Source organism: Lissotriton helveticus, chromosome 8, assembly GCF_964261635.1.
Source record: "Lissotriton helveticus chromosome 8, aLisHel1.1, whole genome shotgun sequence".
NCBI lineage: Eukaryota > Metazoa > Chordata > Amphibia > Caudata > Salamandridae > Lissotriton > Lissotriton helveticus.
Window position 1 is genome coordinate 1,520,424,327 of NC_136069.1, and position 26,202 is coordinate 1,520,450,528.

Sequence of the window (26,202 nt, forward strand, 5' to 3'; positions counted from 1 at the left end):
ACGAGTCAGCGGCGGCTGTTTAACTCTACTCCATTTTGTACTGCATTTTCATCGGTTAACTCAATTTCACTGTCGCAAAAAAAAAAAAAATCTTACCTCATATTGTGAGACAAAATGTAATTCTCATTAATGACAGACAGACTGAGTGGCTTTAATGGTGCAGAAATGAGGTTACGTTCCTAGATGGAGATAAAATTCAATTGCCGTATCCCTCTCTCATCCGCGCCGTCGGCCCCGCGCATTCTCCAGGAAGCTTTAGCTCCAGTCTCAGAGAGTGCTGGCATTGAATTAAACATCAGAGGCTAAACTCAGTCCCTCAGGTTGCAATATTTACCTTTTTTGTGTGCAGTATTGTTACACAGGAGCAACATTCAAGGAGTGGGCGAAGTTCTATGCAATTGAACGCACTGGCATAAAAAGCGCGCTATCTCAGTAAAGTGAACCTCAGCCCACCACACGCCACCATGATAGCCAGTCTAGCTCCTATCCTGGGCCTGGAGTCATTTGAAGGCACATGTTGGTTTTGGTGTATTCGCGGGGTGAGCCATTTCTTCAGTGTTATCTGAGAAGGTTGGCTAGCCGGAAGCATCGTGGTGGGTGCCACATCTCAATCAGATTTAATTGTGGCCAACATATAACATAACACATGTATTTGTAAGCACGTTCACCCATAGGTATCTTGGCGCTGAATAACAGATGTTTATTGTCATCCAACTCAATGATACTCATTTTTTTCGACCTCGGATGGATGAAAGGCTGAGTGGACCCACCGGGATTTGAACCTGTGACCATGAGGTCGAACACAGGCTTCTGCAGGGAACGCATTAGTCCACTGAGCCACCAGGCCTGGCTTGAATATGAATCACTGCGCGGGCAAACCAAAGTCGCCGTACCCATACATTGTTAATATGTCCAATATATGTGCCGCAGCTGCCCATGTTTCAATAGCATGCTTAAAGGAATAGCGGCACCCAACCTACAAGAATGGAGGCGGTCCTCCGTTACAGCCTCGCCTGCCAATTGACTTTAGAAAAGGTTTGGTGCTCCAAGAGATCTGTGAACAAAAAAATTACTTCTATAAAGTTTGATCTAAACTTAGATAAATGGTCCAAACATGGTGTGAGGTACTACTGTGGTAGGAACGTGGGAGCTGCTAAACTTTTCAGAAAACTGGATTTTTGTGGCAGAGAGGTGGAACAGCCCAGTTTGACATACACGTATAAACAAGTGCTGAAGATGACTAAGGAATACGGTTCAATGGTTTGTGAGATGGAGACGACTTCAAAGCCGAAGGGAGCCACCATGAACAGGACCAAGGTGGAAGGTGCGACAGTGTTCAGTTGGAGCGAGGCCGTCAGAACTGATATTCTTGGATAGGTTAACTTTTTAGAGAATTTGATGGTTTGAATTAAAAAAATAGAAATATAAGAGGTCTGAATGAGGAGCAGAGGTTCAGAGATGGACTATGGAGAAGTGTGGCTCAATGGTTAGAGCGGCAGAGACTGATGCAGAGGTCTGGCCCGGGACCAGGGTTCAATTCTCGCCTCGGCGGGTCTTGGGCTCAATTTCCTCGGACCTGATAATTCTCGTCTCGGTGCCTATTCTAATCATGGGTCCCACTCTGTGACTCTGGGCAATAGCTTGCTTAATCTCCACAACGCCCCCAACAGCGCTGGGATGCCTGGCTTCACCTTGTGGGTGCCCAGGAGTGGACATTTCACAGGGAAACACCAGGGAGGGTTTCACAGCGGTATGCGTTACAGCGCTAGGACACTCCAGTTGGGGTATTAGTGCGCTTTACAAGTACAAATTACATTACTATGCAATTGTGAACATCTGGATGTATTCAAGTCCCTAGCCAAGGTCTTTTCAAGAAGACGGTCTTCACGCTTGCAGCGTTTTATTTTCTGTCGATATGGTTGGGATAGATGGTCCTGTCCGTGGAAAGCTTCATTGTCTGAGGGACATTTGACTTGTTCGAAGTAGCTCTGCCTAGTACAGTTAGGACGACGTCCGCAGACCGTGTTTCACTGTGGCCAACAATTCACAGATCACAAGCGGCGGCTGAAGCACCTTATCAAGATGTCTGAGATGTTTGCCACTTGCTGCTTGCAGTTAAAGCAGTCTAGCAGTCTAGATGTCTTACCATGGAAGGAGAAGAGCTGTGTATCCATTTGAATGATGCTATTTCCATTTGTCATTGACAAAGACGGTCAAGCTGCGAGCTTCGTTAGGCCATAGGCACACTTTTTTTGGGGGGGAGAGTTTTATATAGGACGAACTCGACCCAAAGGTATCCGAGCACTTTGCATGAGCACAAGTTGCATTACAGATGTACGCATTCTGTTTTTTAGGCACAGGGAGATTAGGTGATTTGCCTAGAATCACAGGATGTTGAGCGTCCGTGCCGAGACGCGAACCCGGTTCCCCAGCTTCGAGGTCGGCCACTTTAGCCATTAGTCCACATCCTCTTCTCATTTTTGGTTTCAGTAACAGCAAGTACCAGTTTTGTAACTGCAGTCTAGAAATAGGCCAGTGGTCCAATCCCCAGGTGCTCACAACTACCTCCTGGCATCATCCGGGTGGGTTCCGCTGTACTCAACTGAGTACCGCTTATTGCGGTCATTTATGAATACACAGAGTTCTACCTTTATCGACAGTCTGCTTGCCTTGTTGCAGTAATAAACTATCCTTAACCCCTTCCATGCGTTCGTCAGCCAACGGCTGTCGCGAGCACTACCTTCGTAGCGCTGCGCACGTCCATTATCTGACGCGGCCCAGCCTACCACAGCGGAATTGCCGCGGTTAAGCGGATAGTTATTCTGGTCGACTGTTGTGTACGCTTTCAGTAAATCGAGTAAACAAAAAATAATGTTTTCGAAACTAGCCTATCTTAAACTCAACCCAAATTTGACAAACCCTCTTTAAACAAACTTCTCCTCTTACACCTGGCTATACATGTATGAATAATGCATACAGAAATTATGTTGACACTGTAGATATCTGAGCATTGTACATAGACTGTTGCCACATTTGGTTGTGTTTGCCCTTTAAGAAACCAACTGGCACCAGTCAGAGGCTGTTCGATATAATGCTTTGAAAGTTCGGGATGAACAAGCCCAGATGGTTCCATCCCTTCATGCTCATTCCCATACTCTGTGGAGCACCCTCTGATCACATTTTCAGGAGCAGCTGCAGGCCTGTTAGAAGGAAAACTGAAGCCAAAGGCAGGGACCCAGAAAATAAACTGAGAGCGGCCTGCGTGGAGTCCAAGCGGCAAGAGAGCGATGGAGCGCTGATGTCGACACATGACCAACGCCGACAGATGCAGCATGGAGTCCGTCTCTTCAGGAGGTTGGGGCAGTGACAAGTGTTGGAGCCAGCTTCCCTGCTAGGCTTCAGGAGATGGTACGGGGAAACCAACACGGCCATTGTGGTTTGGTTGACTGTTGCTGTGACTGTCCTGTATTTCAGCTTTGGTATAGCACGTCAAAATCAAATCAAGGTCACAAAGTGGTTATAGAAACTAGGGTGCCTGGGTTGTCCTTTATATGTGTTGGCTTGTAAGGTTGAAAGTTTATAAGGATTGGGCCTGGGCAAAATGTTATGTACTCCAGAGTAACCGGAGTAATTTTGCATTACTTTTTGACATGAAATTACCAAAAATCAAGCAACTATGCCAGTTTGCATAATAATTAGTAATTTGGCACAAAATCCTAGCACAGGAACAACAAACTTAGCAAGCGGGAGATGTTTCTGCCTGATGCCGTTCATGTTCGGTTGCATATAGTGCTATTTTTTTTTTTACTGCAAAATGCATCCATTGGTCAACTTTGGATACAAGCATGAATTTTGCAATAGGAAAATAGTCCTAAATGCTGGGTTATGCTCCACGTCTTATTTCAGGAAATCTGGGTGGAATTTCGCATAATTACGCTACAGCAAATTGCACAAGTTACGTACGCCATGGTTTAAGACACTTGCTGCAGCTGTTTTGTGGAAAGCTTTTCTCTACATTTAGTGACGTGAAAAGGTGAAAGGATACAAATATGTGCTCTTGAAAGTACAAACCATCAACTTTAATTCTGGTCTGTTTCAAATCGATCATGTTTTTGGAAACAACCAGGTCTTTACTACTTTTTGGAATTCAAGGTGGTTTCTGGTTTTCCTCATTCTTGCTTGGAGAAAGTTCCACAGTTTGGCTGTCCGAATGGACAAGGGACTCCCATTGGTGCAAGGCTTTCTGAAGGAAGTGATCACCCGCAGTGAAGCTAGTCTACAACGAAGTAACCTAGTTTGGTAAATTGTGCAAACTTTAATCAGAAGGAACAGGGGTCAAATGCCATTGATGGCCTGATGGACGATGCAGAGCGGTTGCAATGTGCTACATCCAGCCATCAGCAGCTAGAGGAGGGACTGGGACACCGAAGACGTATGGTCACGCATATATAGACTTAGGAGTTGTAAAGTGGCTGAGCTCAATATTAGGTGGAGTGCGTTAAGAGGTTTCAAATACAAGGACCTCAGGCGAAGTCTTCTGGAATAAATATTTCAACGCAATATGCACTTTTAGTCACAGTTACCTGCAAGAAAATGCTCAAGCGTATGGTTCACTGTTTTGGGGTTTCTGTGGAAAATGGACCAGTCTGGAGGCCAATTATTATGAATTTGGAAGCACATTTAACACCAGTACTAAGAAACCGAAGGAGTGTGTCACTGTACATCTGAAGTAAGACATTATCTGATACTCAGTGGTTACATGTGGCTGTTCTTACTGCTTAAGTCTAAGATTTCTGGCCAGTTAGGACATGGCTTTCAGGTTGACTTCTCAGTGGACGTGGGCCTTCTCATGAAAACCTGGCCGGCCGCACTCCCACTTAGAGAGAATTGCTACTGAGTTTTCACAGTCTGCCTACAGGAGACCGATCCAACTGCGCGTAATGCTTTAGCCTACACGAATGTAGTCGAAAACCCATGTACCCTCTGAGGAAGAGCATTACCATAAGTCAAAGAAGCATTTTGCATTAACTACACAGGCTTGGGTGCTATTTTACGTTCTCGAACGACCGCGTTGGCATTACGCACCCGGAAAGGACCTCGAAGACCTGTTTTGGAATTTACAGTAATGGCTCCTCTGACGGGGTTTCAGCACTTCCAAGGTTCGTTAAAATGCACCGCGGTTTTAAGGGCTAATTAACTGTGTGTCTTACTTAGTTCTAGCGCACAAGTAGCTCTTCACTACGAACCGCGACTTAATCAAATAAATGGGTGTTTTATACCATAAGCGACAAGCGCTTCATCTTTCCGCAGAATTTCATTTACCTTCAATTGGTTTTAATTACACGGCCTGATCTTCCTGAATTGAAAGCTGCCTACAAAATGCTCATGGAGGGGAAGTCGGATTGCACTGCATGCCAAAATCGCTTGGCTTTCGTTGCGCATAAGAGCTCTCCGTTGCGTCTTGGCGGTATTGAAAATCTGCCAAGTTAGCCTAGATGGGCTGACGTTGAAGCAGTGTGGTAGAGAGCAGCTCTCGAGACCAGCTGTCAGTCGAGAGTGCCTGATCAGTCATTTGATATCAATAGCTGAGGGCACCGGCTATACATTTGCTCCAATTAGGACTTATGACGTGGTGATTGGAGCCCTAATTTGACATAGCAGGACATTGATTGGCATATCTGCTTTTACCAAGGTTTTTTTAAATTAATTTTTTACAAACATTTCCCCAAATGTTGGTTTTAGATGAGATCAAAGAGAGATTGTTTCAGCAACTATGGAAAATGGCATGTTCGAGCCTCGAGGATGTTGCTTGTTGCTTTCAACCTTCAGTGTCGATGCCTCTATGATCACTCCAAGCCATTAATTTGCAAAAGCAGGTGGCGCTGGGCCACTAATTCACAAGAGAAGGCAACATATTTACAAGAAGGTAACATAGGTCACATCCCATGTGTGATTCGCTCTATGGAGGGCCGATTGAATGCGAAGGGGAGGCTGGGACTTGGGTGTCGGAAGAGGGCGCGGAAGTTGGAGCCTGGGCTCTGCTAGCAGCCGGCACCAGCAGTCGAAAGAAAACCCTTCTGCTTTAGGAGTCGCGGCATCCCCAGAGGAGCGAAGGATTTCTGAACTATGAATTTCCGATGAATTAAAGGACTGTACTGCTAAAACAACAATTGTCAGATGCTGAGGATTCTGTCCTTTAGGTGATAGCCTTTGTAAATCACAAACTTTTAGGAGACAATGCCACCATGTCGGTATGAAGCTGCTGGAAAGCGTCAGCGTTGTCGAAGCACTTATCCATAATAAGCCACCATGTTCGGCTCCCTAGTGAAAGGTCATTTGCTTTTGCCAATATGTTGTGCTCTGATCCATAGTCCTCAAATGCATTATTTCATTGTTTCTGTTGGTTTGCGAGGCTCAATGCATACACATCTCTGAGTATCCTCATAAAATGCGCTCATGATTGTAATATCCCATGATCGCGATAATAGATACCTGTGGAAGATCAGGCAAATCCTAGTCTTAATTCCCCTGCTGCGCAGCAAGCTTCATCACCATATGTCAGAACTTTTCTCCAGGTCCTGTAGCAACTAGTGATCACTCGGCGATTCTCTGGTGAATAAGTTTTGCGAGGACCTTGGATGCTACAGCAATGCTCGTTGATTTCTGAGGTGTCCTACTCAGGTATTGACACTCTCAAGTGTACAGCAGCCAAGCATTTAAAGCCTAAAATAGGTGAAGGCTTGGTCTGTCTGTTCTCAGCATGATAGAGTTGAAAATCAGACTCCCCCTCCCACACCCCTGTTGTTGGAGGGGAGATGGCAGAGCTTAGTTTGTGATCCAGTGTTTTATTTTTATGGGTCCGTTTCGGGTGTTACCTATTGCCCAAGGTTTGCCATGGTCCTTATTATACATTGCATGTCCAAATGGTTGGAGGTAAAGGTTGTGAGGGATCCTGATATAAAGAATCGTGTTACTTTTCTCAGTAATAGTTTTCTAGGGAGTCTGGCATGTTTACATGTAGTCTGGTAATGGAGTTCTTTTTTACATCCAAGAATATCCAAACGTTTTTAAAGGATGCCGGTGCGATACACAAGAAGTGTCATCACTATCCTCAATAAAATGGATTCGCAGAGAGGATAAATAGGTTAGTTAGCAAACATGCAAGGGAAACTGTGGCCAGAGGTGTGAAGTTAGATCCAATTAGATCAATGCTATGGGCGTATCTCAGTGTGCCACATAGTGTGACACCTTTGAGAGCTCTGCGAGATAGAGAAGTGCAGGATCTACTTTTACAGAGAAGGCTGAACAAATTCAGTGTTTTGTAAAAGAACAAGAAAGGCAGAGTCCTCTTATGGAGCAAGTGAGGAACAGAATTACTGTACACCCTGAATATCGACACCAGAATATCAACAAGATATAATATTGAGGAAAACAAATTTAAAAATAGATTTTTGTTTTTTAAAGTAGCTAGGAATAGTAAATCTTTTCTTCCAGTATGCACTTACTTTTCGGTATTTTGTCCCTAAATATTCTTGTACCACGATATTAGCACAACAACCACAGAATTGAGGAGAGTCAACGGAAAGAGCAAAGTGAGATATGAGTTATCAAACACATGAAAGTGTGTAGGTTTGAGAAAGATGACCTGGTGCATGTGAAGTTGCCTATGACCAATGCCAGAACAGAAAGATTGAGGTATGCCCCACAGGAAAGGTGTGAGAAGTGAGTGAAAGTGGTAGAACTGTGAGGTTGCCACACAGGGCTGGACTGGCCCTAGCGGGCACCAGGCATTACCCCGGTGGGCCGCCAAGGTGGGGGCTGATTTTGGGCCATATGGGCCTGTTTTTGTGACAGGGCTGTTTTTTGCAGCATAGCTGCAATATCAACCCCTGTAACAAATTCGGCCGAAACCGGCCCTTGGCAAACAGCTCGGCTGCACCCCAAACCCCAGGGGGCTGGCAGAGCATTTTGCCAAGGCAGGTTTTGGTTCCCAGTCCGGCCCTGTATGCCACATGGGCAGTGTTGGAAGTGTTACTGCATTGTGAAGATGAGGGGGCATGGTGGCTTGCACCGATGAGATTTTAGTTGAAAAGTGTGGCTGTGGTCAGCAGGCCTTTCCTAATATCGAATACACTTTTTTCATATCTCTAAATTGTTTCATCTGGCAATAAAATAAAGTATGGTACTGCTTAGCTTGCCTCAAATGTGAATATCTTATTATGGTGTCCTCTGCGTCACTTGAAAAACCTGTTTCTGTGGCGACAACTTTCCCTTCATAAAGATGGATTTGCCGCCCTTAACACACTATCCACTATTTTCTGTATTATTGAAAGATTTTAACAAGAACAGTCTTGCTTAAAGAGATCACTTGTCACAACTGTGACATACAGTGCAAAGTCACACCTGCCGCTTGCAAAAGATAACTGGTCACATTTCAGCTGTTGATTACTGTATTCAGGAACTTGAAGAGGTGATAATTTTGCTGAGGCGGTGTAACATCCTCGGGTGATAGACTTGGGGAGGGCTTTAGTCTGCAGCAGTAAACAAAAAAATTAGCAAATGAGATGCATTTCAAACAGAGTGTAGGGAATAATTCATTCTTTATCCTGAAAATGTTTTGTTTTTCTTCCCACAAATTCATGTTTACACCACGGGCACTGTTCTCTACTTGTCTGAACAGGATATCCAGACTCTAGGCGAATAATCCTCAAAATGCTCCTTATGTTTTTAAGGTCCAATGTCTTGAATCCTAAAGTGCCACCTACCAAAACACACCCATCATAAAATTACAGGTCTACGGGGTTGTGTCCTAGTGCAAAAGACGTGCTTGCTGAGTCCTAACACCCAAAACTGAAAGCTACTTTTAAACAGAACTGTGATGCAAAGAATAAAAGAGCCACACCTTTTATTCAGGAAGGCTGCACAGGTGTTAAATTGTATATATTTGACAGATTCTACTTCACTCTGGAGGTAGCAAGGAGAATATTAATGAAAGTAGGATTTCGTGTTCCATTGCAGGACAAAATAATTATTTGTTGAGGAATAACATTTTGAATTGAAAATTGGTTAATGTGCATTGTTTTTTTATCTTAAGATACTTGTGCTTTTATTTTGGGAATCCCATTTGTAGCAACGTGAGATACAATTTCAACCTGTAGATGATTTTTCAGTATGTATTCTATCATTAGCCTTTAATCGTATAATATGCTGCATAATGTATCTTTTGCTGCCAGACAATTTGCCTTTCTTTGCCACATAAATTGATCATACATTGTACATAATGTCGCCACCTTTGCCGCATAATTACAATAACGTGGAGTGTCAAGTTTCTACAACAGGCAGCCTGCCTCTGTGTACGCACCTTAAAGGACAGGGGGTGCTGCCTATTGTTATGACGTCATAGGCATTATTGTACGTTTTCAGGACCTGGGTGTGTTAAAACTGAAACAAAGGTTCCTGACTGGCCAGTTGCATGCGGATGGGGGCACCGGGAGGGACATGTAACACACAACGGAGAGACCCCCCTAAGCCCACCCTAGCCCCATGGGAAATGTAGCTCAGCAACATCTACCAAAGAAAGGCGCTACAATGACATCTGGCCGCGCCGTCACCCTTGAACGCTGCTTGCATTTACCCAGCCCATTGCTGCAGCGCTCTTTGGCGCACTTTACCGGGTTTTCATTAAATGTGACTTTTGTCCCGGCCCTCTGAGGGGACCCTGCCCGCTCCACGCCCACCCCTTTCATCAGGCCTTCTTCAGAGGGGTCAGGGGTGCTGGGGGGATTAGCGGGTGACCCGGCGAGGCCTGCCTTTCTCTGTGCTCCAGAGGCGCTTTGTGGCGCGGATTAGCGCCTTGAGCCGCAGGAATGCCGAGTGTGACGCTAACCTTGCTCTCTTGTCTCCACAGAGGTGTGCGCGTCGGACTGCGGCGGCCACGGCGTCTGCGTGGGAGGCTCCTGCCGCTGCGACGAGGGATGGACGGGCGCGGCCTGCGACCAGCGGGCCTGCCACCCCCGCTGCAACGAGCACGGCAGCTGCCGGGACGGCAAGTGCGAGTGCAGCCCGGGCTGGAACGGCGAGCACTGCACCATCGGTACGAGGGGAGGAGGCGCGCCCCAATACACGCCGGGGAAGGGTGTGGAGTGGGAACCAGAGCTGCGCGCGCCCCAGAGCATGCATTATTAATGTGGGAAGAAGGCCACATGTCCTTTCATTTGGGAATGCCGTGGACGCCTGTGGAAACCCGTGTTTGTGTTGTTGCCTTCTGGGTGCAAGAGGAGTGAGTGTGAGTGGTGTGATCAGCGAGCCTTTTATTTATAGGGCAGGAGCTGGCTGGCCAGCGGCTATATAAAAATGCTAGAACACCCCATTAGAGGTAGCAAGAGCTATATAAATGCAAACCTTTTCCCCACTTATATCCCTCAGCTATCCTTCTCAATCCAAATAACTGACTAACATATCCACCACTCAAATTACTTTCATATTTCACTATACTAATTCACCACAAATCCTTTATGGGTTCCGGAGTAACGTGCTACTGGCAGAAAAAGCGCTTCCACGTCTCGTCAGTGGTAGTAAGCGCTATATAAATGCAATTACAATGCAATATATATCTAGGGACGAGCTCCAGCTAGCATCAGCAGGCCTCCCAGTTCAGCACCACACAAGCACCTTGGCTAGAGGGGCTAATGCATGACGTGCCAAGTTAGCAGTGGCACCACGCACAGACCATTTCTTAGCATAAATGCCATGCACGGCGCTCCTCAGCCAGGGAAGCCATTGCTAGACATGCAGTCCAGCACCTTGCAAAGCCCCCTTTCTTACTACCAGCTCATGGCCACACATTAGCCCTCTTATTATCAGAGTTGTCTCTGCCCGATGTACCAGTTCACCACCACACAAGGCCCCCTTATGTGTTTAGTTTTAACCTTGAGGATTTATTTTTATTCTTTTTGTTTGCAGACCTGCTCGCTCGTTCATATGAAAGAGATATGCACCAAGGTTTTAGGGTGTTTGTAGGAAAGGTGATGGTGAGACCATGCATTATATGGGATAAAGTACCCCCTGCTGACATGATGAGGATATTGCAAGGCACCTTGGAGGTCCATAACTTTATAAACGAACTTGGCCTTTGGCCTCGTTCCTCTATATTGTTGTGGAACTACTTGGGTGACCTGCAGTATCCTTATAATGTAAGTAACTAAGCTGGGTCTGGTGATTTAGTGGACTAATGTGTCCACTATAGGGGCGTGTGTTTGACCTCATTTTCACAGGTTCAAATTCCGATGTGGCCACTCGGCCGTTCATTCTTCCGAGGTCGATAAAATGAGTACAATTGAGTTGGATAAGAATAAACGACTGTTATTCAGTGCCAAGATACTCTTTTGTGAATGTGTGCTCTACAAATGCACATTATGTTATGGCAAGGGGTACTTTATCCCTTCTATTATCAGAGGTGCCACTGCACGAAGTGCTGTTTCCGCACAGTACAACACTCCCTTCTTAGCAGAGCTGTCATTGCATGACGTCCCAGTACAGCACCGTGCAAAACACCACTATGAGAACTGCCACAGCCCTACGTGGCAGTACTGCACCACACAGACCCCCCTACCAACCGGAGGTCCCACTGCAAAACATGCCAGTTCAGCAACACACGAAGCCCCCTGCTTATGAGAGCTGCCAGTGCACAACATGCCAGTTCAGCACCACAGAACGCCACTATTTTAAATCACTGCTGCAGTTGCCTGATGCTGCACCAGTGCTTAATTTGAGCCAGTGGTTTCCAATACTCTGCACCAGTACTTAATTGTCAACAACATACGTATGACAGTCTGCCACATGGTGGCGCTGCTCATCTAATTTAGGGATGAGCAGAACAACAGTTTATCAATTCAATAAACATTAAAAACTGCTAGTTTTGGGGACCTCGAATAATCTGAACTGCACTTGCACGAAAAAGAGTTGTTTCGTTACTGTCATTGACAACAGTTACGGGCAATGGGTGGTGCAAGCTGCAGTAGCCTCCTGGCCGGGGCCCTGGCAAATATTATTTTACAAATTAATCACTGCTTTCCGTCAATGGTTGGACACGTGGCACTCTATCAGGAATATGAAGGCCCAAATGGCTTCCAGAGAGATTGCACGCTATGAACAAGGCATTTTAGTATCCAGTGCTCGTGATGAAATTGTGATTTAAAAATTAAGGGCATTGTTGCCAGCACTAAATGAAAGTTGATTGGCATGGCAATTACATTTCTTAAATTCTGTCGCTTCCTTAGATGTTCCCTTTGATTTTCGCAATTAGCAGTTTAGTATAGTTTCACATTTTTTCACTTTGTTGATGTTGGCAATCAAGGCATCCGTGCTATAATATAAAATGGACTGCAAGGGCGACAAGTACCACCTCTCACTATAAAAAAAAGTAAAAATATTCCAGTCAATTGTTGAAAGAACTGTGAATATGGCGGTTAGTTCAAAAGACATTTGTTTAATTGTTTCGCTGGCTTAACAAGAGTAAACCAGACTTGAAAGGGGATATGTAGTCAGAAATATTTTATTTATACAGCACATATAATAGCCATTAATAAATCCTACTCCAACATGTTTCGGCCCTCATTCTAAATGGCCTGGGAGCTAAGTGTGATAACACCGCCATGTAAAATGTGGATGCCGCAGAGTGTGGCAGGGTTCGGTCTGGGTTTACTTGCCCAGCTCAAGTTTTCTTCCTCGGAATGAGGGATAGCCTGAGATTTCGATTATCACTGATTTTCGCATTTCAATTTATTTTTCCCATGCAAATGTTACCTGAATTTTCTGGTGAAATCTGTACAAGGAAAATTATTAGATTTGTGGTAATTTCGTACAACTTGTAATAAAGTAAAAGGTGCAAAAATACATTTGCGCCCGATTCCTAGTTCGATTCGTAGTTCCCAAACTCCTTCAAATTAAATCTTGCTGTTTCCTTTTACCTTATGGTCCATAAGTAACTCTACATTCATAAATTCGTGCATCAGAGTAACGGTTGCCTGTGTGCAGAAGTCTTCCCATTGAGTGAGCTCTGAGCTCAGTGTTTTCATGCCATCAAGAACATAGTGCTTCAGACCAGGAGTTATGCTTAAGAAAGTAATGCATTCTAGGAGTTGTGATCTTCATTTCCATCAGGAAACCCAACTGGTCTTATCTTGCAGCTTACAGGGTTTTCCACTTGGAAGGCTCAGTACTGAAGTTTTGTGTTCTGGAATGACTTGGCGAACTCAAGGTCACAGCAATGATTTGAGGCTCCTCAAAGTCTGGGAATTATACAGCCCTCCAAAAGGAAGACAATTTCCTGGTTCCAAGTAACTGCAGAATGTACAGTTCCATGCAAAATAAAATGAGCCCCACTAGTGTTAACTCATCGTTTAACCCCTTCCACGCTCGTGACGGAACCATTCCGTAACGAGCCACGGTGACGGAATGGTTCCGTCACTGCCCGGCCGCCGCGCATGCGCGGCGCATTCTATAGAGCGGGCGGGGCAGTGACGGAACCATTCCGTCACAAGCACAGCACCACCGCGGCTCGTGACGGAGTGGTTCCGTCACGAGCATGGTGGCGCCGTGCGGCCTCCCCACCCCTCCAGCTCAGGGGTTAAAGTAACAATGCGAAGGACTTCATTTGTTTATAAAGCCAGAGCCACAAAAAAATCAAACATTTTATTAGGCCAGAGTAGAGTTTAAATCTAGTTAGTGTTCCAGCAGACATGGACTTGAGATGCAGGGACCTTTCCTTATCTGCTGATCTGGGAGAGGGCCACACCCAAGCTAGGCCTCTGAGACAAAAAAATAGGACAGGGTCTGGCCCTGATGGGTTCCTGACAACAGATGGGTTTCCTGACATAGCCAGGATCCTGAAGAACAATCCAGGCAGAGTGTGGGAGCTGCCTCATGCAGGCTTGGACACTAATTAACTGACAATCTACATTTACTGGCAGTCAACTTGGGGAGGAACTGAGCATATAGACGCATGCAGGGCCTTCATGCTCTCGAAAGATCTGTCAAGAGAGAAAGGTGTCTTCCTGCACAGTTCCTCTCAATGCCTATATATCTATCTATATATATCACGGATTGCCGCGTCTCACACCCAGTACGCAGAACTTCGTAAAACTGGCAAAGACAGCACGGACACGGACCAGTTAAGTGCTAAACTTTATTCGTGCAAATTCAGGCGCATGACGTTTCGGCTCCGAGGAGCCTTGCTCACATGATATATATCCACAATCTCCGTTTCTCCGTCGAGGCTGCCCACTGCTAGCACCGGCCCCAAACAGCACAGACACGGACCTTAGTTCCAGTGCAATTTTTTATTTAGTAACTTGCGTGCTAGTCGCCATAACATTTCGGCTCAACCCGAGCCTTGTTTTATATATATATATATATATATATATATATATATATATATATATATATATATATATATATATATATATATATATATATATATATATATATATATATATATATATATATATATATATATATATATATATATATATATATATATATATATATATATATATATATATATATATATATATATATATATATATATACATACATACATACAGACCTCACACCCACCATGCAGGTAAGCTAGGTGGGGAGGGAGTCCATAGACAAGGGAAAATTAAACAAAAAGAAAACCACTTACCATGCGCTCGCTGCATCGCCGAGTTGTGATGCTGCTAGTGCAAGGTAAGTGTTATTCTTTAATTTAATTTTCCCTTGTCGTTGTCTGTGGACTCCGTCCCCAACCCGCCCCACCGCTCTCATCTGCACGGGCTGCTCCTGCACACACATCCAACTCCAGGGTATGGTTCTCTGCACAAACTCCCCTGGAGATGCCGGACACCGTCGCTGCACCCATAGCAGGGCGGTCATCCTTTGCTCGGTCAGTCGGCCCGGTGAACACGGTGAGCAAAAACCCCTATCGCCCGTCTGATTCTGCACCAGGGCAGCAAAACCTTGCTTTGGTAGAGTTAGTCTAGGCAAAGGAATAACTGTAGCACATTTTGTGTTTCCTCTAGAGGGCCGGAGTTCTATGATACAATGTCAGGCCTGTGGAGCGGGCAAACATTTGACCTAAATTTGTGTCTCCATTACATGCACCGGTGACCAGTGCTAGTGAGTGTGGTCCATGCAGGTGCACTTTCATGCAGTGTTTAGTATTTTCTACCCTGTGGTAGCTTCTATCACAAATACTGCAGTAGAATGAAATAACATGCTGGTCCTTACAAAATGCTGCAAGGTTCTTCCTAATGAGGTTACATTGCGTTAAGGTATCTACAGCACTAAGACATCAAAACCCTAGTGTAATCACTGACAAGACATGCACATGAGCGCTTACCAGTATTGCTCGTCCTGCGATCTGTTGCTTTCTACTTGTCGTTCATTCGCGCCTCGTATGACTGCAGCTCCCTCTGTGTTTGAAGCTCTACTTCACTGCAGCATCAGGAGGGTGCTTACTGGGGTCGCAGAAGACACAGGAGATGGGAAGGACGTATGCAGCTCACATATGCCCCCTTATCTACACCGAATGTATTGAGGGGTGAAATTGGAATGGAGAGTCTGCTGCAGATAGCGGGCCTCCATGTGCATGTGTGTGTTTGTGTGCGCGTTTGTAGGAAAAAGGCATCAAAAGCAATATCTAGGATGTGCTGCTAGACAAGATAAGGCACCGGCTGATTGTTGTTTCTTCAAATAATGGGTGGCGACCAAAAGACCCTTGGTATCTGAGGGGAAATACCAGTACAAACAAGTCAAAGGGCAGTGCTACAGCTGTGGGCAGATGCCTGACCATTCCAACACCTGCATCGCCTTCTGTGCCACTGGGGCTGGGTCTCAATGTGTGCACTTTGGGTGTTGGGAGTGGTCGGTAACTTTCAGAAGATGGACCCTGAGTCTGGACACAGAGCCCCTGTTGGGTGGGAATCAAGGTGTCCACTTTGCATGTTGGGGGTGGGTGGTAACCTTTAAAACATGGACCCTGAGACTAGAAACAGATCCCCTGTTGGGTGGGTCTCAAGGTGTGCACTTTGCATGTTGGGGGTGGGTGCTAACTTTTAAAACATGGACCCTAAGACTGGAAACAGAGCCCCTGTCTGCTGGGTCTCAAGGTGTGAACTTTGCATGTTTGGGGGGTGTGGTGGTAATTTTCAGAAGATGGACCCTGAGCCTGGAAACAGAGCCCCTGTTAGGTGGGTCTCAAGGTGTGCACTTTGCATGTTTGGGGGAGGGGGGTGGTAATTTTCAGAAGATGGACCCTGAGTCTGGAAACAGAGCCCCTGTTAGGTGGGTCTCAAGGTGTGCACTTTGCATGTTTGGGGGAGGGGGGTGGTAATTTTCAGAAGATGGACCCTGAGTCTGGAAACAGAGCCCCTGTTAGGTGGGTCTCAAGGTGTGCACTTTGGGTGTTGGGAGTGGGGGGTAACTTTCAGAAGATGGACCCTGAGTCTGGAAACAGAGGCCCTGTTGGGTGGGTCTCAAGGTGTGCACTTTGGGTGTTGGGAGTGGGGGGTAACTTTCAGAAGATGGACCCTGAGTCTGGAAACAGAGCCCCTGTTAGGTGGGTCTCAAGGTGTGCACTTTGGGTGTTGGGAGTGGGGGGTAACTTTCAGAAGATGGACCCTGAGTCTGGAAACAGAGCCCCTGTTAGGTGGGTCTCAAGGTGTGCACTTTGGGTGTTGGGAGTGGGGGGTAACTTTCAGAAGATGGACCCTGAGTCTGGAAACAGAGCCCCTGTTAGGTGGGTCTCAAGGTGTGCACTTTGGGTGTTGGGAGTGGGGGGTAACTTTCAGAAGATGGACCATGAGTCTGGAAACAGAGCCCCTGTTGGGACTGGAGAAGTAATTCCACCTCCACCTGCCCTTCTGATTACTGTGCCTCGCTTGAGCAGGGCGGTGTAACGTAACCACCCCCCTGCGCAAGGCAGCTGCACCGACCTCCTAATCCGAACATAAGCTTCTGCTGCAGAAGTGGTAAACTTCCTCTCACGACGGCTTGTCATTGATAAATTTATAGAATGTAAAAACGATTCAGAAAGTCATAAATGTCAGCGAAAATTGAATAGTGTGGCAGAGACGAAAAGTAATAAGGCAGTAATATTGGCACAGATGAAAGGACATTGACTTGGAATTACATTAAGTGTGTGGTAAGCATTTCCCTTGTGTGATTTTCCTGCATGGCACCTCTCTCTGCCGCAGTCGCCCCCGTCTGTGTTTGTCATTGCTTAACCTGCTTTACCATTGATAAATGTCGCACCCCATTGCCGCTGCTCATGCTCTCGATGATATTGCCACGCGAAGCGAGTAACTTTTCTAGGGCGGAAAGCTTCTGTTGCCATTTTCGGCTACTGTAGTTGGGCAATAAGCATGCTACAGTTCTCAGAGGTAGGTTACCAGGGGCCTTGAGAAACAGAATGTCACTCAAGGGTATTTTTGGGGCTAATGCCAAAGTGGCCTCAGGCTGCACTCATGCTGCAGAAATAGCTGCAACGGCAGCACGCGCCTTGCGAGGACTCTCTTGTCCATCAGGCCGTGTCTAGTCAGCGATTGGGAGATCAGTGTTTTTTGATTCTAGAAGCTCACCAATGAATGCTGCAAATACATAAACAATTGGGCCGGTCTAGTGTACTAAAGCACTACCCCGTTGTCATGGGAACAGAGGCGCTGAAAAATGGACACAGAAGCTTGCGGCAAATCTCTATTGCAGAAACTCAGATGCATATTCTTGGACATTTTTCACTGGGCACATATTCCACGAATATCTGCCTTTCTTTCAGAAGTTTGGTCGAAAAGTGAAGCAGTTACTTTTCTCCCAATAACTGTTTTGGTTTGCCTGGTAGAAAATGTTGAACTGGCTTAGGGTGCTGCTCTTACAAAGGAAATGGTGGAATGCAAATTCTCGGATACACCTAATAGAAGTTTGGAAAAGTGGGAAATTCTCAAACACTGAAAGTAAGAAAGCTACAATGTATAATTGGTGCAGCGTGCTTGCATAGGAAGGGCTCACTACAGTGTGTTTTCTAAGGTATGGCTGTCCGTCACAGATTACTACCCGACAGTCCACGCAATACTGCACTACCAACCTTAAACATAGTTGAGGTGGTCATCGGAGGTTTTAAAAGTAGACCCCTAACCAGTTAAAATTCCTAGCTATGTTTTAACTGGTGAAGTTTGTCTCCACTAGTCATACTACCAAGGGCTCCAAGCTACAATTTCAGTATTTACTGCACAGCTATCAGACCATCTTGGTGGCATATATACATTGTATGACCAGGAATTAAGATCACCACCTGAAGAGATGGATAAAAGTGGTGGTGTTTGATCCCCGCCCACTGAACCTGCACTGGCTCAATGTGGTTATGAAAAGGGGAGCCATTATGGTGCAATCACATCAGATGCTTTGCACACCTAAAAAGAGTTTTGGGAAAATCTGCTGGAGGGACAATTAGAAATCTAAACCATAAGTCCTGCTGAGATCACTGATGATGCTCGAGTAGAGATCACAATCAATCAAAACCTTCTTGATAATGTTTTGTGTCCACGTTTTGTAGTGAGGAAGGAGTTTGATGCCAAGAGATCTATGCAATCCACCTCACCCAGCATTGACACAAATGTACCTCTCAGTTGCAGACCTTGGTGCAGTTACATTTATGTCATGCCAGACACTGAGACACATTTTTCAATTTCCATATTCACTGGTCATCTGACTGGTGTGTTACTTGTGGATACTAGAATCTCATTTGAAGCCACCTAGACTCACCAAACAATCCAATGTGCAGAGCGGGTCTTGTGTACAAACCATGCAGCAGGGGGCCTTCCAGGTGATGATGTACCTTGTATCCAGGCCATACAACTGAGATGCCTTCTAGATGGAGGTGCACCTTGTATCCAAGCCTTACAACTGAGGTGCTTTCCAAGTGGAGATGCACCTTGTATCTTATCCTTGCAGGGGAGATGCCTACCGAATGACGATTGTTTACTCCGATAGACTACACTATTAGGCACCAATTTGGGACTGTCATGAATAGATAAAGTGCAAATTCTCCTGCTCTCAGAGTTTTTATGTTGCCTTTCTCTGATGTAAAAATCTTATCCTGTAGGAATTGGTTTGCTGTGTGCTAGTAGATCTAACGCAAAGCAACTGTCCATTGGCTGTGGCATGCCGTGCTCCCCGCACGCATTACCTCCATGAGATAACCGTATTTAATCTGACAATTAAAATTAAGCCAGCATTCCACCTTTCCTTGACAGGGAGATTGGAGCGGGGGGGTATACTTTGGGTGTGTAGTCTGTCTTCCATCTCCATTGGTCTGTCTTGTGACCGCCTCCTTTTCCCTCCGCTCCTTTGTCACTGCTGCACGCTTTCATAGTACTCCGCACAGCACTTACCTTACATGTCCTGTCTTTTATCTCCCAAGCTCACTATCTGGATAAGGTAGTGAAAGGTACTGTATGGTCTTCCTTCCTTATTTTTTCCTATTGTCTTTGTGTAAGCGAAAGAAATCAAAATGTCATGACACGCTATCTGTTCCCATCACGCACTCCGCGCGCTGCGGCCTGGAAAGGTTAGGCTTTGCGTGCATGGGGGGGGCGAGACTGCATCAGGGGCTTTGTTCTCAGAAAGGGCTCTGATCTTCTCTGTGCTTACATTGTACTGGTGTTTCCTCAGCCTTTCCCTTCTCGCCACCTCTTTGCGTCCCCAGACCTTTGCATCAAAGTCGGCAGCGGATATCTTGTTTGGTGCAGATGCAACGATTGTGGAGCGGCTATTGTTTGATTCATTTTGTGTTATCTTCTGAAAAGTTCAGGTTCCGTTCCTAATTTTAAACCACAAAGATACACCTGTGATACACTTTGAGATGTATCCAGACGCCGTATAAATACCACATCACATGTATAGTCAATCACTATATAGCCATGATATTGAAAATAAATGTGGCCCAATATTACCTGTTATTTAGAGCAACAGTACTACTAAACACATATTTACACATTCATTGCTACAGTGCACAGGTCAGATTCGAGTTTATTACCACAGTTCAAGGCAATTGACATTGGAAAATAACATTACACTCTGTGTGTGTGTGTATCTATATATCTTATTTGGAAAAATTTGAGTTGGCTCATCTCGAATAATGCAATTTTTGTCATGTAGTTTGATTACCTAAGTCGAGTGAATGTGGTTGTGATGCAGTCTTCGTTTGAAAATCACCTTAGTTGTGTATTGTATTACTTTTGATTCTACATCTTGTCAGTAAATGTCCTTTTTTCTTTAAGAGTTTTGTAGTGCACTTTGCAGATTTCTCCAGTTTCAATGTATATTCTTAACACACTTGCTTAATGGTGCTCTTGTGTACTGCTATACTTCTTCAGAACTAATATGCCTTTGTTTTGATCCATTTTCTTTGTACAAATCGAAGTCAATGTGTTGGTTCGAATGTACATTCATTACCTTCAGCAGGCATCCGATGGTGTGAGTGTGCCCTCTTTCTAATGAGTGTCTGGGTAGCATCAGCTCAGTTTCTGGATCCCCCTGTAAATACAGTCTCACTCCTGAAAGCTTTTCTTTTTGCAATGACCAAGAGAAGTGGGATGCCTTGTGTTTTCAGAAAGCTGCATTCCGCCTGGTTAAGTGAGCTGCTAAAAATACCCCATTCACTTGTCATCAAAGTGCATTATCGCCATTAGAAGCCCGAGTATTAGTTGCTAAGCTCACTCTTAACTGCCAGGCTCTTTCCTTGGTTCAGTGCTTGCAAGAAACCACTCGACCGTGCATTATTTGGTCTCCTTAAGCTGTGTGGTTTTGTTTCTAAGTTCACTACCTCATTTCTGATGGGGGAAGGGGGGTGCGAGTGTTTAATCGGCTCAACTCATAGGCTCGTCTGAATGACTTTGAAAAAAGTATTTGCAGAGATTTGAAGCTGTCCTGGGTTCACGTCCGAGTAGAGTTTAGCTCCCTTATCTCAGGGAACAAATCTGTTTGGTTCATGGGCTTGCCGACATCACTTTGCCAAGAGTCTCACAAACAAATCTTAATTTTTGTGTCACTACAGTGCCAGCAGAATGTTTGCTACCACGATGTGTGGTGCATGTTGCTTTGATATCCGACTGTACCACATAAAGGTTTTTTTTTAAGGCCTGGCGTTAGCAAAGATATTTAGATTTTTCTAAAAGTTCACTTTCTCTCACACTTTCAGCCAGCCTTCTTCATCCATTGGTCTGTGGATCTGTCATTCACATTTATCTTCCACCCACTACAGTATGGGCCAGTGGGTCAGGCCACTTTGGCTATTGGCTCAGCAGTTCCCCCAACAAAAACATTTTTACAAAAATCAGGAAAACACTAAACAAGCATTGACAAAGCCAAAAGGCTGGCATGCAATCCCAGACCTATTGGCTTTGACAATGCTTGTTTGTCTTTGTGTACTGAGATTATATTTGCATTCCTGCAATTAAAAATGGAAAATGTAAATCTCATAAGCAGATCAGTGGAGAAAGACAGGATTGAATAAACTACTCCTGATAATGGGACAAATGAACATGTTTTCAGGTAGCGGAACTGTGCATGCTGTGCGCGGCAGACCCCAGAACATCAGTCGTCTAGGATACCGCGGGCCTGCACCCATAGGTCTATGGTGGCTGTGGCTTGGATTGGGGTTACTCACAGCCCATGCCATAACTGGGGCCTTCCATTAGGGATTATAATGGATGAAACATGGCCGCACTGCCCACTAAGGGCATTGGGCAGTAGGGAGTGTGAGGTGAGTGTAGGAATTAGACAGTAAGAAAACTTAAAAAATAAATCTCTTTTTTTGGTTAATAAGCAATACCAAAGCACCCTAAAGACATCCAAGGGCACTAGAGTCCAACTTGAAATTATTCTGTGCCTTCTGTTTCCCGCTCTTGGCCCATTGGCTCATATTTTTTTCACCATTTTTTTAATGTGATGTATGGCTGGTGTTGGGCTGCATTAAACAGGTGGTGAAAGAGGAAAAGCAGGAAGCCACAGGGTCCCATTAGGATGCAGACCGGGAACAGGCCTTCTTACAGTCAACACTTCTCCGCGGAAGGGGTGGCAGCTGTAGTTCAGCAGGTTTACGACTGGACCCAGCCAGATGTGGACGAGGGAAGCAGGCAACCCTTAAAACCATTACTTTATGCTGCTTTGGGGATCTTAAGGGGGAGCCCAAATTGCTGGATCAAGCGGCGTGCTCTGGTTGCAGACATTTAAATGGCGTACTGTTTTTTATTGTTGTTACAGTTAATGTGTGGATCGTGTTTTTTTTGGTTACATGGTGGGCACACGGGTGAAATGCATTCTGCCGGGTTGAGAGTTGCAGTCTGTGCAGGAATCCACTTCTCATCCAACAAAGCACGCTCAGTCTCCCAGTTTTGGCAGCTTTATTTCCTGAAAGTATGGACATTTGACTGAATTGACTCATCCCTAGTGACGTCTCACCTGATTTAGCTGTAGGGTGTTGATAATCTCCCACAGGGTGTTCAGTGGCAAACCTACAGCACTCCTACTGCGGTTACTTTTGATGACCAGACATGAGGTACCAGCCACAACCTCTGAACCTGATCTCCAACCCCCAGGCCTGGGCCTGTCTCCACCAGCCTTTGCCTCTCCCCTCCCAGATATCCATTGCCCCCCATCGTTAGCTACTGCAGCTGTTTCCACATGCTTCATGTGCTCCACCTTTTTTCTGCTTTTAAAGTGCACCAAAGGTCTGCAGCACTTAAAACCATAAATAAACCATGTCCACGTCTCAAAACAAGAGGCACCCAGCAAAGTGGCGGGTAAAAGAGTCTGCTAGGCAACTGCTACTCTGAAGATGTCCTGAACATTTCCATACAAGTCTAGTCCAGTATTTTAGTACATTTGGTTGATTTTTAAGGAACTTGACTGCAACTCCCAGAATGCATGCATATATTTGTTGAAAAACCAGGACTGGAGTCCCGGTTCACCGATGACATGGAATCATCTGGTCACCTAATTCAGGATCTCCTAACCAAAGACTGGGCCTTATTTACACTCTGTACGTGCTTGCCTTGCAGAGGGCTGCCCCGGCTTGTGTAACGGCAACGGCAGGTGCACCCTGGACCTCAACGGATGGAGCTGTGTCTGCCAGCTGGGATGGAGAGGAGCGGGCTGCGATACCTCCATGGAAACGGGATGCAGCGACGGAAAGGATAACGATGGAGGTAAGGCCGGCGCGAACCTGTACTGGATAGTAATAGCGACTGCATTTATACGGCACTCGCGACCTCAGATCCCTGTTGTGTTGTGAAGCTGCAAGTAATGTGTTCCTATTACCAACAACAGTGCTCGTTTCATTGACCTCTGGGTTTGCAATCTCTGGCCTGCCTCTCCTAGAGGGATCTCTGCTGGCTTCTGATTGGTTTATATGTAGCGGAGGGTGTTCGCAGCAGAGATCAGTAACCGAAAAGATGACATGGATGCTCTTGCTGGGGTGAAATAGATGAAGAACTATCAGGCCATCTTCACATTTGCAATAGAATTCATGGGGACTATTGTTGAGTATAGATCAGTTCCAAATTCAAATTTTTTTTTCATGGAACTATTCTCTCTTCTTGAAAATGTATCTCCATTTTCAAAAAAAGTTGAGTTGTGCTTCAGTTTCTGATGAAATGTCTACTCTGTGTATCCAATATCCAGTGACATTTATTTCAAACAATTCAATTTGTATTCATAGGTGGACCCGCTGAGGAGAAAAAATACAAAGGGAATTTAAAATCCCGGGAATGATGAAGAGAGCGTTGTCCCCATGAATATAATCCATCACTTCATCGTGATGCCCACTGAAGCGGAAGCAAAGCGATCCCTTCATTCCTTTCCATCTGTAGGACTAGACCAAACTGAAATACCAAGGCACTTAGTTGGAATTGCGTTGCACTTAAAATGTGCTGCACACAAACGAATGCCTCCCCTTGCGCTAAAGATCCGCATTGTGCTAGTACGGCGCTTCTTTACGGATGCTGCAAGAGAAGAACACGTTCAAAGTGCGCGGACAGCATTAAATACCCGAAGAACCGCTCTTGCTTCAAATCAAGGGCCCCAAGTAATGAATAACGCTCTATCCACCTCCATTGCAAAGATTTTCAAAGGCCTTGACCAAAAATATATAATGCGCACTGCGTTGCCCCTGCAACGCAACCATTTTTGGGAGTCCGCATCTGAATCAAGCATTGGCAAAGCCAAAAGTTCTTCTTATGCCTTTCAAAGGTGCAAACTATTGGCTTTTGCCAAAGTTTGTTTTGCTAACTTTTTTTTCTTTTAGATTTCAAGTTCTGCACATGTCACTCAAGTCGCAGAACTGCCTTAACTTGCAGGTAGGGTGGGTTGCCGCCTTGTCCTCCTTTCGGTTTGCATTCAAAATAAAGTACAGATTGTGTATTGTAAGTTATTCGTACTGCCTATTTTTTTATGCTATGCATACGTTTGTTATTGTACATAGCAAAAATCACCAAAAGAAAAACTTGCAGCAAAGAATTTCTTCTATATTTCACTCTTTAGCTAGGTTTAAAAAGAGTGAAAATCATCTATGTGCGGCAAAATTATCTGGCAGTTCATATATACATTTTGAAGCAGCAAAAGTAATATAGGGAAAATTGTAGACTTCGCAAGGGCATCATTTGGGAACTTGGCAAATCTTTGTCACTGAAAAAATGCTTTGTGCTTCTTAGAGAACACAAAAAGACGATTGGGTGGAAGGGAGCCAGCATTTGTACCATTCAGACTGCATCAATTTAATGGTCTGCCTGTTCTGCACTCTTATATAAGGATTTGCACTTGCCCATGTAAATTGAAAGCCCTATTGGGTCGGGATGTCCTGTCTGACATTATCCATCAGAAAATCGAGCAATTCGAGTACAACTTGAAGAAGTTACTAAAAACCCAAGATGGCCGCCTGCTGTGCCTCTTTGCCCACGGAGGCCATTGTGGCAGTGGGTAAAGATGCTACAATTCTGGGGCACGCTGGGAACCTCTCAGTTTCAAGGTTCGATCTAAATGCAAATTAACATATCACCGAAAGAGGAAACGCGGTGCAGGCAATTATATTTCTGTGCCGTCTGTGAGCACATTTTGCAAAGATCCTCTCAGAGCCTGGAGGTTATCTTTGGAAAAATGTGACACTGCAGAGCCCAGAGGGAAGGAGCGCGCACTTCAGCTCTCCGACCTATTTCACAGATGCCTTACCCTTCAAAAAGCATGGTCAGTGTTCCGTGGCTCTGGTGTTCCTCACACATGGCTCTAAGCGTTGGATGACACGCGATAACACGTTCTAAATGCACAAGTGCACCTTGGGTGCCGCTGAGCTGCATTGAGGTGGTGGTGGTGGTATCGTGATGGGTTTAACCGCTGCCCCTCCCACGTTGACACCGGTGGTCCAACATAGGGGAGTGACTTTCTCTGCAACCTCTTTCAAGGACTCATGGAAATTGATTTAGAATCATATTGTCTATCAATTGTGATCTTGCATCACTCCAGCACTAGTAGTTGTCCACTACATACCACAATCCTAGGGTTTTCACTCTGTGCTGGCGGTGAAATCGGTAAACTTGTCAACATTAGTATTATTATTACAAAATTTGTAATGCCCACAGCTACCCCAAGGGGCTTCCCGGGGGGAGACAATGGTAGGGCAACCGAGACGACTGGACAGAAGCCAGATTAGAACAGCCAAGTCTTTAGACCTTTGCGGAATGCGAAAAGAGTCGTCACATTTCTCATCGCCTGTTGGACGGTATTTCACATAGAATACCAATCCAGATTAACATGTTTTCTGAGTCATAGAGACACAATGCCACCGATATTGACATTCAAGTGACGCCGTCAAAGATGGCTATGTTTGTGTATTGGTTAGTGTACGCGCTTGAGGATGAAACTTTACTTAGGGCCTGATTACGAGTGGGTCGGTTAATTACAACATGTATGTAAATCCCTGTTTACACAGGTCGAAATTACGAGTTTGACGGTAGTTATCGCATCTGATATATATTGGATATGTTACTCAACCTTCCTTAAATTTCAGCAGCTCAAACCTGTCAAAATTTAACTGGGGAAAAGCATACGGTATTTTCCGTATCATGCATATTTATGTGCATTAAACACCAAAATCTGCATGTTATTTCCGATTAA

At 45.2% G+C, this 26,202-nt stretch overlaps 1 protein-coding gene across 1 annotated transcript in view; it reads left to right on the top strand.

Annotated features, from left to right (window-relative positions):
- TENM4 (teneurin transmembrane protein 4) overlaps positions 1–26,202 on the top strand; it is an 873,376-nt gene that overhangs the window by 683,273 nt on the left and 163,901 nt on the right. The window contains exons 14-15 of the mRNA XM_078658490.1: positions 9,908–10,093; positions 23,097–23,243. Coding sequence (XP_078514616.1) covers positions 9,908–10,093; positions 23,097–23,243 — 333 coding nt within the window. The remainder of the gene's footprint in view (positions 1–9,907; positions 10,094–23,096; positions 23,244–26,202) is intronic.